The following is a 15,169-nucleotide window of genomic DNA, read 5'->3' as shown; positions in this document are numbered from 1 at the left end:
TCATGAAAAATCCCTAAGCTTTCAATAGTTTCTAATTGACCCAATTAGGATTTGCACATCCAGATCACATGAGGAATAGTAATTTTCATGATAAGTTAAGCCAAACAAAACAAATTAGATCTCACACACATTTCTCAATATTTGTAATATTGAAAAAATATATAAAATTGTATCCTCTGTTAAATCAAATTACTAAACAGAATAGATTCACCTTCATTTCCCGCAATCCAATCATTTTTAGGCGCTTGTCCATACCCGCACTGGAACCTTTCATGCACAAGTTTAAAACACCAAATGCTAAGTCTGCTGCAGCCATAAATGGGAAAAAGGACTCGTCAAAAAGAGTAGTACAATTTTACAAATCAAGGGATTACAGTGGCTTCTTGACTGGCCGTGGCAACAGAAACTTACAACATTATCAGAACATGCAACATTTTGCTACACCACCTCCTACCCCCCTCTACCGATCTATACATACAAGTGGGGAAAGATGGTTCTTTCAGTAGTATACAATGTCTGCAGAAACCAATCAATTTTAATAAAGTGCGTTAGAACTAATTGTCCAAACCTGTACTCCAGGAAAAAGCACCAGCAGAATATGGAAAATTTGCTGGTAATGCTCAAGGGATTAACACCTGTACTTCTTCAACTTATTAGATATACCCAAGTCACTGGTAAATTGAAATAGGTCTAAGGATCTGAAATGGGTTTAGAATCAAAGAAATGTGCAACAGCCTGATAGAGATTCTCTTCTCCAAAGGGTTTTGACACATATCCATCCATGCCGCATTTCAGGCATTCATCAAACGTGGCGTGAATCACATCTGCGGTCATGGCTAATATTGGTAAGTGCCATTCAGCCTTTCTTCCATCAGTAGAGGACCGTTCATTCGTTTTTTTCTGCTCATTTGCTTCGTTCTCCAACTTCCGAATACGACGTGTAGCCTCAAAACTGCAAAAAGAGGATTGGATTAGATAGCAACTTTTCCTCAATGTACAAATCATGTCTAACACACACGGAATTGCAAGTGTTTCATCTGAAAGACAAAAGCTCTGCCATGGAAGAGCTGAGCTGGCCCGTTGCAAGAAGCACCGCGGTTCTTGCTGTGGATAGTTTTTTTTCACCTTGCCATTGATGCAACCGAAGCTGCTTTGTTTATAATCTGCCAAAGTAAAAGACTTCATTTGGAAGTCATACTTTTAGGAAGTGCATCATCTTTATCAACGACAATGACGGTTATAGTTCTATAGAGTTTTAACTCATAGGAATTGACCCACTGGATTGAAGTTGGAGTAAACTTGAGTCGGTATCTCTTGCTGACCCAAATGGAAAGGTACAGCACAGCGTTCCAATATGTCAGAAAAATCAGAACATTTTGTTGGCCCATATCTTTGTGTCTAAACTGAAAGAGGAAACGAGATTAGATTGAAAACGTATGTCCAGTGGAACAAAAAGTTGCAAGAAATGAAGGACAATCTGAGAAAAAGCTGTGAGATGGGATAAGCTCTTGGTTGCTGGAACTTCACAACCAGCAGTTACCCATGACATCAAATTTTGACATGATGAAACACCAGTTCCTGGCCATGTGGGGACTCAAAGTTGTCATCAGCGCTTAAGATACTTTAGTCCAGACAAACCCACAGAGAGAAGGCCTCAAACTCAGGAGATGTGCGGTGGCACTTGCAGTCTGGTTGTAGATGCCAGACCATGCCAAGGTCAGGGAACAATACAGTGCCACTAGGGGGTACAGACCTTATTGCCTTACCGTGTTCGCTGATTTTGAAGAGGTGCTTTTTTTATTGGCAATGGAGTAGGGATAATAAATATCATATCTGGCTTTCCGTGGAGGTATAGCCTGTATAGAGTAGCAAAGCAGCCCTTAATCAGGTACAGCACCTATTACTCTAGGCCCTCGAACTCTCTCCAAAGCCTTTACTCCTCTCTCACATCACAAAGGAGCCGTCCACGAAACCAAGGTTGGCTTTTTCACACTTCTTCTCACATGCCACGCATGGAGAAAGTGCACCCACAGCATGGCACAAAAGCTTGAGCTTCAAGTTACTTAGCAAGCTTGTGGTTTATACTTGCATATCCCATCCCACTGATGTGGGTTGTTACAAACATGTGTGAAGATATGAGTATAATGGGTCTGTGTGAACAAGTAGCCCTTGACAGAGCTCAATAGAGGAAACGGATTCATGTAGCCGACTCCAAGTGATTGGGACGTAAGGCTTGGTTTGGTTTGGAATATTCAGCTGGGTAATGGAATCAGTACCCAAAACCCATTATATTACGCCTTACGGCTAAAATGATAAGCGACAGATCCAGAAACCTTGCCCTCTGTTCAACCTTGCACACAGCAATAATTCAGAATAATGTTGCTTCACATCCTCAAATAACAAATTTTAAAACCTTTCCAAAGAAGACTGCTCTACTTCTACCCAAATTGAAGTAAAAAAAAGGCAGCAATATCCCCAGGAAAAAAAGTTAAGTTCTAAACTCCCTTCTTTCAATGATATCTAACTTGGAAATATACCAAAATACTAGAAACTCAAAGTAGTTAAAGAGGAAGTTTTCCATGTCTGATTTTTCATTGCTACAATAGTGTCCTAAAAATAAGGCAGATCTGCAGAAATTATCTAAAAGTAGCTGATATCTCACAAACTAGAGCATCTAAAGTTACTTTAATTACTAGGAATATCAATGAAAGGGTTTTTATCAATATACTAAAAGGCAGTACAATCTGTAAATCAAAACAACAAGAAAAAAGAAAGATTAGTCCTTCAAGAAAAAAATAAAGAATGGTTGTCTATAAGAATAATGGTCATTGAAGAGAAAGAAATACGAATTCAATATCCAATTAATCACACAGAAAATAAGGTCAAGTATGTACCCATCCATTTCAGGCATTTGAATATCCATGAAGCAAGCATCAAAATCATGTGGTAACTGGAGCAATGCAAGAGCAGCTTTGCCACTATCAGCACACTCTACACCAGCCCCAAATTTCTTGAGTGCTCCAGCGGCAACTCTGCGGTTTACCATATTGTCGTCTACCACCAATATTTTCTTGCCACGTAGCAAGCTCCTAAGGAGATTAGACCCATTAACCATGTCTTTCCCTTGTTGCATTTTCTTCCCTGTTCCCAGCACCTGCTGAAGGCATGCTGCCACCATACTTGCTCTCAGAGGTTTCATTATCACAGTGTCTGCAAAACCTACTTGTTTTGCATGGTCAAATTCAGCGCCAGTTATATTGGTTGCGAGTAATATCATCTTCGGCAATTGCAACTTGCGGACATTCTGTTCCAAGTCCAGGAACCATGAATTTGCGCTACTGTCCTCGCCAGACATCCATGAGTCCTTCTCAACTAGTATCATATCCGGTTGCCTTGCATTTCTGCCATGATAAAAGTGGAGGACTTCAGTAAGCTGATTCTAAAACAAAATTTAAGACCTCAATTTCCTTGGAGATGAGTTCTTAGAGCAATATGCAAAGATAATCCTTTCAGCACACTTCTTTGGAACTTGGAGTGGAATAGAATTTCGCGTTATCGTTTCGTGAAACTTTAGTTGGTGAGTTTCTTTCTCTGTCACGGCATTTGTAGGCATCATGTCATAGATATATTTCACTTTGATTGAAATGAAATCATAGCTTAGCTATAAGGTGATGGTACCCCCATGTGACCCTTTTTTAATACGGAGTTAGAATCACGAAAGTATGCAATGTGTTGTAGGGTGGAAAAGAGGGAAAAACAGGGAAAAACAGAAAAGAAAGAAATTTCATAACAAGAGTTCACAAATTTCTCAACTGCTGTAACCCAAAAAAACAGAGTCTTCCCCCTTTGGCGCAACGAAAAACCAACAGTCCTAATCGCTCAAAGTAAACAAATCCTGTGATTGAGAGATAACAGCAAAAAACAACAGTAGGTTTTTCTGCGCAATAAAATACTGCTTTTACGCCCAGTACCAAAATGTAACAGTAATTGCCCAGTATCAAAGAGTACCAAATATCATTCCCAATCCTGGGCTAATAAGATTTGCTGTAATTGCCTGCCCAGTATTCCATTTCCGACATCACAATATCATGGTTTAAATCGCTAAATTAGCAGCAAGTTTTGGCTGATGCCAAATAAAAACCGAAGAAAAAGGAAAGGCACACCTTTTATGCATAGTCGAGTAAACAAAATTGATGTTTTTCAATGTGAGATTTTTGAAAAACAAAGTAACCTGCTGAGGTTTTTTTATTATTACTTTGATAGTAAATAATGAAGCTCTCCTAAGCTAACACTAAAATGTATGATTATTAAGAAAACCCAAACAAAAACTTACAGGGATCTCAATGAACCATTTCTGCCAGAAACCGGAATTGCCATCTTGATGCTACTTACAACTTCAACCAGGATACCAAGTCTCCTCAGATGGTATCTAGTTACAGCTGCTCTAACTGGTTTCCCATCAACTACAATTGCTTTCAACCCTTTAAATCCAGTAGGGAGATCATCAGAAATTGATCTTTTGAGATCATTGAAAGCATTTTTTTCGCACCTTCTCAATGCCGCGGTGAACGAGAATGTGCTTCCAACTTTAGGACGGCTTATGAAACTTATATGACCACCCATTAGCTCCACCAAACACTTACTTATACTCAACCCAATTCCAGTTCCTCCATAATGTCTAGAGGTTGAACTGTCGGCCTGCATAAATGGCGTGAAAACTCGCTCCTGAGCACCTAAAGGAATGCCAATCCCAGTATCTTCCACAGATACAAGTAAAGTGACATTTTGAGACGTCTCCTCACTGGCCATGTGGAATTCTTGATCGGCAATTAAGTATTTGTAAGCATCCCAACTGATGCGGTCGTCGGCAGATTCACAACCACTTAGGGTTTTGAACTGACAGGCACTCAAAGGGACCACACTGGCTCCTCCGTTCAAGCAGGATTCGGCTTTTGCATCCATTACAGCCTTCGCATGTTCAGCTAGATGGACTTGCACAAATATATGTCCTCGCTCAGTGAACTGACAAAAACTAGATCTAGTAAGCATTTACTAAGTTAATTAGGTTAACAATGTAATCAATTCCTAAGAGCAATACAACCAAAGCCTCTAAAATAAAGAGTAGAAAGTACTTATTCAGAAAGTTGTTAAACAGGATGGTACCATTCATTTCATCTCCGATCACAAATCTCTATACCTATGCCCATGCTCGAAATGCTCGTATCATCCCTCCATTCCCCCCTCCATTCCATCCACGTCCTTCAAACTCCAAGCATTCTACTAATTCTGCTCCAATATTCAATTATCATTTCTTAATGGAACTAATTTTATGCAAATTCAATTTACAAGTTCTTATAAATTCTGGACGTGACAATGAGACTCATTTTTTGAAGGAGTCTCCATATTTGGAGACTCAAGATTGGGTGTCACTACTTTAGGGACTCAAAATTTAGTATGGCTGGAGTTGTTGGAACTCTGAAATAGAAACGTAGAGCTTGGTTAGAGAAGCTCTTGGGGTGTATGATTCAACATATCCAGGGAAATCTCAGTATGAGAAAAACAGCATTTTTTATTTATCCTTCTGTTTCCCACAGGATGAGGGATGAATTGGGCAAGAAATGAGCTTAAATAAGGGCATGCCAGCAAACTGGATAATTGAAAAGCATAATAATATTTCCGAGCCATAGCTATCAGAATAGGGAGGCTTGAATGTTTCACTTACTTTGACCGAATTGCCCACGAGATTTGTGATCACTTGTCGGAATCTTCCTGGATCCCCCATAACTATGTCAGGAACTTTATCAGAAATGAACACTGCCAACTTCATTCCCAAGTTGATAATGCAGCATTGAGTTGGGAGTTAATATAAAATGCGTCATGAAGGGCAGCAGTAATTCATCCATCCAAAAGAGAGGCATCAGTCAAAGGGGGCCAAAATAACACAGAAAGAAGAAAGCACATACCGTGAGTGCATAAAATGAAAACATGCATCATTGCACAACCTACGGGGAAAAAGATCCACTTTAACAGTGCAGAATAAAAAAATTGGGTCTTGATGATGAGTGGCCTAAGGGCTTTCGTGAAGAGAGCCTAAATTTGCTGTACGTTATCTGAAGACATACTTTCATCGAGAATGTACATCCCATTGTAAGCATCTTAACAGGTTCCCTCACGACACATTGGCAAAAATCCTAAATGTTTTCGGCACCCCATGGCAACAGTTCTGCCCAAGAATTCAGGACGAATTTAATAGTTGGTCCCATAGCAGTGAGTTGAAATTACCTCAATACCCTTATGCCTGGACTTTTCAGAGAACAAAGAAAGAACATCATCTAGTATGGAGCGAAGGTCAAATGGTACTGCCTCCAACTCTAACTTGCCAGCTTCAATTTTTGCACGGTCAAGCACTTCATTTATTAACGCTATCAATGCCTTTCCACACGCTTGAGCAGTTTGAGCATAGTCCCTTTGTGTTGAACTCAAAGCAGTATCCAGAAGGAGGGCAAGCATTCCTTCAAAAGTATATATAGGAGATGGCAGTATTCAACAACAAATTTAATATCTGATCAAACTCAGCCTCCACAGAAGGAAATTAATTTTTGACATACCAAGAATACCATTCATGGGTGTCCTGATTTCATGCGAAACAGTGGCTAGAAACTGGCACAGTAGAACAGAAAAGGCGAAAGGAAGAAATAGAGTTAACAAAATTTTCATTCCTCTGTAAGGAAAAGGGAATTTTCAACATATGATTTAATAACAGGTTTGGTGTGGGACCTGGGATTTAGCAACATCAGCAGCTTCTGCTAGGACTTTCAGCTCCTGCATTTCATGGAAGTCATCCTCAAATTTAACAGCATGGCGTGCTGAAAAATACGCACCGCAACCAACTAAAACAAGAATGACAAAAAGAGAGCCGGCATTGTTGACTGCCGACCACGATGTGGGTGCCTTTTGAAGGTACCTGCTCGGGATTCAAAATAATCAGTAACATCTGAGGACAAGAACGAGTAAAAAACAAAAGATTTATTTTAATTAATGTGTTGGTTGCTCTTGGAAGCACAGATACAGACGTGACACAAACACGTTATTTTTCCAAAATTAAGACTTAGGCACTTGGAAGGCTAATTCAGAAATGTCGAGTTTTGCATATACATCTATAAATTGATACCAAAATAAGAGTTCTTTCAATTTAGGGTCAAAAAACATGAATGATATTAATATCATGAAATATGGAGACATAACAGATATAAAGCCATCCATGAAAATTTTGACTTTGGCCAACCTTTTTAAAATTGGATCCTGACTTTCTAATGTATCCCCTATGTGTCCTTAATGTGTCTCCAATGGGCCCAAATTACCAAATTGTACTATAGTAATCAGTAATTACATGTACTAAGGCGTATCCGGCAGCGTCCGGAGAGTGTCATGTTCATGTCCCTGTCCGATATCCGTGTCCATGCTTTTAGGTCTCCACCCGATGTTTAAGATTTTGATTTTCAAACAAGAATCAGGGTTGGGTGCCCTTACCCACACACCATTTGGTGCTTTCTGGATGGATCTCCGAAATCAACTGTGCTGACATGCTTAAGGGACATGTCGCCATCGTCATATTGGTGTCCATACATGATTAAGGGGTCAGAAGAGTTGGTAACATCATAAACATTCACCAAAATCGCCTGGTTCCCAGCCAGTTGCCCAAGCAAGTTCTCAACTAGCGACTCAACATCAAAGGCCCCGCCAAGATATCTGCATTGCAGCAAGAACGTCATTTAAATCACGTGCAGAGCTTGCATGATGAAGAAGAAGAAGATTACTCATGCAAACTCTGCACGTCATTTAAATCACGTGCAGAGTTTGCAAGAAGAAGGAGAGAGAGAGAGAGAGAGAGAGAGAGAGAGAGAGAGGGTAAGGCAACAGGCAAGTAGTCTGCTTTACTCCACCCATTTATACAAACTAAAGGCCTGTACATATCAAAGAGAACCATATTGTCCATGAAACTGTCAACATATTATCATCAAAGAGGAATCCTGTTATCTAGCAAGCACGTGGATATTTGGCCAAAAAATATATGAAAAGCACCTGGAAAAAGTCAAAACTATTTTTGCTACCATGATTTATGAATTTTGGAAGCTTCTGTTTATACAAGGATCAAGAATAGTCTAAGAGGTCACTTTATGTAGGTACAAGCATTATGCGCCCCTATGAAATAGCACTTAGCATCTTTGGATTCCATATTTGGAGAAAATACTACATTAACCAATTCCAGTCCCACAAGCGTGCTGTAATCAATACCTAGTTCGATGTAAAAAATAAATTTTAAGGGTTCACAGAAATTAACCCCAATGAGTTGGTCTGGTGGTTCAGGCATGAGACTTGGGAGTTTGTCCTCTCATGAAGTCTCAGGTTTGAAATCTCTCAAGTGCTATCAATTACTTACCCAAAAAAAAGGGTTCACAGAAATTTGTAAAATATGGGGCTTAAATACTAATCTCGAGTGGCCAGCCAATATACAAAAGATCAATCCGTATACTTACGTACATTCTTCAAAAGATGAAGCCCAGACAGGAGAAAAATGAAGCTTCAGCTTGGATGCAAATTGGCATGAGAGCATTAACTAATTGATTTGATAGCACTACGATGTCTTGGGCAGTCGGGCCAATGTTATGGTTGACTTCACTACATCATAGTATCGTGAACAAATATTTACTTTATCTCATTTTTTCCAAAAACAAAGAAATAAATAATACACCGCAGAATCCCCATTACAAACAAAATGTAAGACCCTGAAACTCCTTCCTCTCTTTCTTTCTTTATTTCTTTTTTTTTTCTTCTGAAAATAAACTCATTTCCTTGCAACACTGCAAGATTGGCTGCAGGACTGCCAGTGCTAAAAGAGACTAAATACCACAAAAACGGAAATCAGAGTTATTGAAGATATTATACTCCTACTAGCAACATAGGCACTAAGACCAAATATAGGGAAAACATTATGTGATTAAGCATCACAATAGGATATCTGCAATGTGCTATCTGCTTAAATTAATACAGCTGACTTTGCCAGCAGAAGACTAATACAGCATCACAAATTGTTTGATTCAAAAAATATTGACCACAAGGCTTGAAGCAACAAATCAGCAAAGGTTGTTAAGTCCCCATCTTAGATAAGATTCCTTCAATTGTTTTGGTTCATAGCAAAATAACATACTATATGAGATCTGCTACAAAATATTGACACTTGTGGCAAAATATTCTTAATATTGGTCCAATAAAAAAGTAAAACACTAGCACATACCCTGCAGTTGCTTGAATTCGTTGTTCCACTGATGGGTTTGGAGGGAGTTTGGATTTGTAAACTGGAAATGTCAACACAACCCCTAGATGATGAGAACCCAACAACCGAAAAGGGCTAGTAAGAACTGCTTTCCCGGTAGCCCTAGCCCTCAAAATGTTCTCGCGATCCTCCTGTACATATACATATGAGTAAAATCTAACATCCAATTCATCTACTAGAACACAAGAAATGACATGAGCAAACCAAAATCGTATAGTACATTACAGATGGAAACTTTACCTCTCCTGACATCATATCAAGTGATTCTATATAGGACACTGTCTCTTGAGAGAAAATAACAGGGGCATACTCGTCCCGGATAGGCGAAGGCTCCCTCTCCATTGTTCTTATCATCCACCCATGTTCTCTCTCAAATTCTTCTCTCTCTGAATGCACCACCCTCTGTGCATAAGCCACCCCACTAAGCAGTGGCCGCTCAAAGGCGGTTTGGGCAGTGTATTCGGCGAAAGTTTCCTGAATTGAAGGTAATAGAATTACCCAAACCATACAAATTCAGACTATCATCACAGCACAGAACATCTGTCAATACCCCAAAACAATACCCACTAGGGCATATACAAGCACAAACCTAATCACAGTTCCAAACAGCTAGTGACATTAAATAGTAATATCAAGCCCAAGCATGTTTGATAACAAGATTCGTGATTCGTGTTCTTTCTCCGGAACACATACAACTTGATTTGAGAATCATTTCCAATAACATTTGCTTGGAGATTTTTATACAACAGTCCTCTTTTAAGAAATACCAAAGAGATGTTTTCAGATTTTACAAGGTTGCTGCCGCGCAAAAGGCATTTTTTCGAACTTTTTACTGTCTTGCTTCTCGATGTAAGAAAAATGAAATGATAAAACAAAAAACGAAACTAAAAAAAGGTTCACAATTTCCAAACAAAGCCAATATCAAAAATCAAAACCTAAATCCCCCCAAAACGTAAAAGTGACACAAACCTGATCCATGGCAAATGGGTTATTGTTAACCATCAGAGAAACACCCAAATATCCAAAGCCAATACCTAAAACCCCCAAAATCCAAACCTAAATGTACCATAAATCAGCACAAACATGATCCATGGGAAATGGGTTCTTGCAAATCATCAGAGAAACATCACCCAAACTCAAAAGCTGAAATCCCCGAAACAAAACCGAAACGTAACATAAAAAGAAGAAAAAAGAGCACAAACCTGATCAATTGCAGATGGGTTCTTGTAATAGTGGAAGGTTGAGACAAGAATACCAAGGGCGTGGACATGGTTAACACTGACACTGAACTGGTCTTGCAAGATCCTAGCTCTCTGATCGCACATGGTTACCAGCCCGTCCTGCCTTCTGGTCTTGGTGTCAGCATCAGTTGGTTCATACACATAAAGATAGCTCACAAGGCCCACAACGATCAACCAAAGAATCAGTAATCCGGTTAGAGGAAGGCGGTGCACGATTGTGTAGTTCCTTTTTGTGCCTCCCAGTTTCTCATTCAACCTCACGGACACCAAATGGTGGCCTTGCATCATCTTCACACCCATCAGTTCCTCTGCTTCTCTCTCTCTCTCTCTCTCTCTCTCTCTCTCTCTCTCTCTCTCTCCTCCTCCTCCTCCTCCTCCTCCTCCTCCTTCTTCTTCACAATTCACTTTTCTGAGGAAAAAAACAGGAACCCATTATAGGTGAGGTACAGCTTTTTTTCAAGAGGAAAGGCATTTTCTTTTTCACAGGCACTTTTATGTGCAATACGAAGAGAACAGTAATCCCCACAACCAAATACTATCATTGCAGCATTGTTTTGCGCCCCCCAAAACCCCCCGGAAAAGTATAACAGTCTCTCTCTACATTACAAGAAAAAGGTGTTTGGATTAGAGAGAAAAAACGGAAAGTGAAAAACCCAGAAATTAAAAAGAATTTCTACCGATACTTTCGCTCTCTAGAGCAAGCGTGGGCTGTTTTTAGCTCTCAAAAGATGGACAAAGCCCAGGTTCCTAAGACCTCTCTCTCTCTCTCTCTCTCTCTCTTCAATGGGGTTTCAGCCTTCAGGATTTGAATGAAATAAAAAATAGCAAGAGCCTCCCTCTCTCCATCTCTCTCTCTCTCTCTCTCTCTCTCTCTGCAAGCGTGAGGTTTGGTTTGAATGAAGTCCGGACAAAGCAGAGCACGTTCACTGTTCTCTCAAAAAAATGCTTTTTATATTCGTATATAAACAGCAAGATGAAACAAGGTAAGAGATTGACCCCCTTAAGATTAATCAATTGATTAGGCAGCTTCGAGTTCCAGTGAAGCACAAGCGCACTTGGGACTTTTTATTAACCTCAAAAAAGAGAGAGAGTGAGAGAGAACCGAATACCAACCTGTTCTTTTTGGGTGCATTGAACTGTAGAAGGTGTTTGATTTGTTTATTTTGTCTAAATCTAAACTTCAGCCCAGTTCCATTTTTCAATGAGGGACTGGTCTTCTTTACCTTACTTTATAAAGCAACTGAATCGAATTTTGAGGATTTTCCTAGATACGCTGTTGTCCCCTACTAAACGTTAAACTATGCCCCCCACCCCCCCCCCCCCCCCACTCTCTCTCTCTCTCTCTGTGCATGTTATTTTGTGTTTCACCAAAACTTTCTTAAAAAATAACTTATTTGTAATTTTTAAATTTAAAAATTATGAACTTATTAACATAATTTTTTGTACAGTATAAATATTATTTGAGATCTCGATGAGATCTTTTGAACAATGCAAAAGAAATTAAAAAATTACTTTCATAAATACATTATTTTTAAATTTATAAATTATAAATAAGTATTTATTTTTTAAGAAGGCTTAGTAGATGGAAAATAATTTTTATATTTATTTTATCCATTGATAATCCTCTTTTAGTTTTATTCATGTGAAAGTATAAAATTGTCCTTCATGTGAAAAAAATGACTCAAGAGGTATGTGTAATTAAGTAATTTCGCATGAATAAAAGACAAAAAAATAAAGTGTAAATGGATAAAAGAGGGGTATAAAAATTATTTTTATTTTATTAAAAAATATATTACTAACACAGCCATGCTCTGTTTTACCATTTAGTCCATGTGTATTAGTGTATGTGTGAATCATACAAAAATATGTGAGGAACAAAAGTGTGTGACGGTGTCTCACGACTAGTGAATAATAGACTCGTTCCTCTTAGAAAAATAAGTATTTATTTAAAAAAAGAATATCAGCAAAAATATTTAATGATCTGTCTCATAACGAGAAATAAATACTTAAAAAAAAAAAAACATCAGCGAAATTGGTGGTGTTATGTTGAAGTTGAATTTATGTGAAAAAATATTGGTTACTTATTTTAAGTAAAATAGTGGAGTCGTAGTCAAATATTTCAGCAATCAAATTCAAAATCCATTAGTAGTTTTCTAAAACTCAAAAGTTTCTTTCTTCCTTTTGGAAACGGAACTCAAAAGTTCAACTCACCTTGAAAAGAAGATAGAATACCAAATTACCCTCATTTACTTGTTTCACTATCCTCCACGAAATTAAAAACAAATTAACCACTGATAATAAAATTACTACATAATAATTTAAAGTACACGTTTTAATCATCTATCATAACCCAAAAAAGTCTACAAATTCTAAGATTAATCATGTGGCAACCCAAGCCAAAGTCCTACATCGGGAATATTACAAAGAATTAAATGTAATATAAACAAAGGCCGACCAGCTACTATTTAATTTGAGGTTAATCTTTTAAGGCACATGATTAGACGAATAGTTAGCATATTAGCTGGCGTGGGTCGTTACAGTTAGTATCAGAGTACGACCCTAGTCTACATAGTGGGGGCCACCTCTAAAATCTGGTATATGAGCACACTGAGTGTGTTATACAAAGCTGAAAGGTTGTTGGGCCGAAGGGTGCAACGAGGACGTTGCATCATAAGGTGAAGAGATTTGTGACAGCCTACTCGCCGGTTGGGGGGGGGGGGGGGGTGGGGGTCACAATTTATAAGGAATGATCCATCCTACTTGTACAAGACCTTTTAAAGACGTGAGGGCAGGCCAAAGAACGAAGGGACTTCATAGTTAAGTGTGCTCATCCTGGGGTAGTCCAGGATGTGTGAGCCTACTGGGAAGTCTACGGTCTTTGAGCGTCTAAAGCGGATAATATTGTACAAAGATGGATGGGATCATCGTGAGCACGTGGCCGCACCGGCTCGGGCCTGCATAGGGCGCCGTGCGCGGGTCAGGGCGTGACAGGTGGTATCAAAAGTTCCTAGATTCTTTGGCCCGCCCTCACGGCTTTAAAAGGCCTTGTACAAGTAGGATGGATCATTCCTTATAAATTGTGACCTGCCCCGCCCCCTCAACCGGCGAGTAGGCTGTCACAAGATTATGGTAACCTAAGCCAAAGTCCCACATCGGGAATATTACAAAGAATTAAATGGAATATAAGTAAAGGCCATCGTATAACTTGAGGTTAACTTTTTGAGCCACGTTGTTAGGTGAATGGTTAATAGGTCAGCTGACGTGGGTCGTTAGAAATGAACCGCAAACATAGTAGTATAAAAAATAGCTTTAGTACAATACTGTCGCGTTATAAACATAAACAAGTATTCACAAATCAAAAAGTACCAATCTATAATCACAGAACAAATACAGTATTAAAAAATGTTTAAACACGGAGAGTCATTGCATCATAGTCGATATTTTAATTTTAGACTATTAAGGCACAAAAAAGTAAAAACGGGAAGGAAAAAAGATGGCATGTGCCAGCTCACACCACGCTATAAGGCCCCAATCGGATTCTGCTATAGGAAGTGAGATTAGTTTTCCCCCCTTTACAAGACCGAGGGCGCACGCTTTGCCCCCGTTTGGGAGCCACAAAGTGAGGGGTTTTTCACAACACCGTTTCTTGGCTAAGACCGGAGAAAGGGGGCATCGGCGTCTTATATTCGACTAGGGTTTGAGGTGTCCATGAGTTATCCCCCCTAATCCCCTTTCAAACTGGACGATTTCACCCCTCCTTATCCCCATTCTTTCACCTCTGGGTTCCCATTTCTGCCGCCCACCATTCGTGGTTTCATTTCGAGAGCAGTGGCGATTTGGTGAGTGCAACCGATTTTACCCTCGATAAACTCAGGTATGAGGTTCTATTAACCGATTTTAGCCTCGATTTGTTGTGTGATTCATTTTTTTGTTGATTTTCGAGTACAATGATGTGTGGGTTTTCTCTTCTACTTGCGATTTCGTGTTCTCCATGGAATGGGTCTGAATATGTAAAATATATATATTTTTCTGCAATTTTTTTCGAACCTAGACTAAGAGGGCTTCGGTCTCAGAAATTCAGAGATGTGTTTTTGGTTTTTTTGAGTGAAAGGTTATATATATATATATATATATTTCTACAGTTTTTTTGAGTGAAAGGAGAAGCCAGTTGGCTTGGCTTTCAATGAGGGAATTTTGTGTGTGTTGTAGTTTGATGAATTTGAGGCCTGAAATAGTCTTTTGAAGGTGTTTAGGGTGAGAAATTTGGGGTTTGAGTGGAAAACAAGAAATGAGTTCGTGGTTTTTGTATGAAAAAGAGATGGATTTGGGTTGAATCGACTGAGAGAGGTGCAGAGCCTTCGAAAGAGCATCGAATATGACTTTTTGGTAGAGGTCCTGGTTAATTGTAGGAGTAGGGTTTTTTGTATTCTGGGTATAGGAAGGGGAGCTGGTTCTTGATGTTTATGCTATGGTGTTGCTTCGTTCTCCAAGATAATGTGGAATAATACCCCAAGCGTAGGGTTTAACACGTCGATTGAAGCATAATAAATCGAAAATCCGGGATCGTACCCAAGGGAATAATTATATGGCTTGA

General features: G+C 39.1%; 1 protein-coding gene across 1 annotated transcript; it reads right to left on the bottom strand.

Moving 5' to 3' along the window:
- Nucleotides 1-319: 319 nt before the first annotated feature.
- Nucleotides 320-11,626, bottom strand: LOC131300804 (histidine kinase 4). The gene is made up of 12 exons (XM_058326790.1): nucleotides 11,253-11,626; nucleotides 10,537-10,984; nucleotides 9,575-9,808; nucleotides 9,296-9,465; nucleotides 7,531-7,749; nucleotides 6,778-6,964; nucleotides 6,609-6,660; nucleotides 6,283-6,512; nucleotides 5,723-5,821; nucleotides 4,334-5,022; nucleotides 2,895-3,401; nucleotides 320-952 (listed from the first exon to the last, which is right to left on the bottom strand). Exons 2-12 carry the CDS (start codon nucleotides 10,873-10,875, stop codon nucleotides 691-693), a joined length of 2,988 nt encoding a protein of 995 aa, XP_058182773.1. The 5' UTR covers nucleotides 10,876-10,984; nucleotides 11,253-11,626; the 3' UTR covers nucleotides 320-690.
- Nucleotides 11,627-15,169: the final 3,543 nt, after the last annotated feature.

Source organism: Rhododendron vialii, chromosome 9a (assembly GCF_030253575.1).
Source record: "Rhododendron vialii isolate Sample 1 chromosome 9a, ASM3025357v1".
Taxonomy (NCBI): Eukaryota; Viridiplantae; Streptophyta; class Magnoliopsida; order Ericales; family Ericaceae; genus Rhododendron; species Rhododendron vialii.
The sequence above is the reverse complement of the archived record's forward strand: the minus strand, read 5'-3'. Positions and strand labels throughout refer to the sequence as shown.

What these genes read in the sequence shown, in the direction of transcription:
- LOC131300804 (XM_058326790.1), bottom strand. Translation starts at nt 10,875, where the DNA reads ATGGGTGTGAAGATGATGCAAGGCCACCATTTGGTGTCCGTGAGGTTG. An exon ending in ACCCATCTGCAATTGATCAG is followed by an intron (nt 9,809 to 10,536) that starts GTTTGTGCTCTT and finishes CCTTCAATTCAG; the next exon opens with GAAACTTTCGCCGAATACAC. An exon ending in CTGATGTTGCTAAATCCCAG is followed by an intron (nt 6,661 to 6,777) that starts GTCCCACACCAA and finishes CTACTGTGCCAG; the next exon opens with TTTCTAGCCACTGTTTCGCA.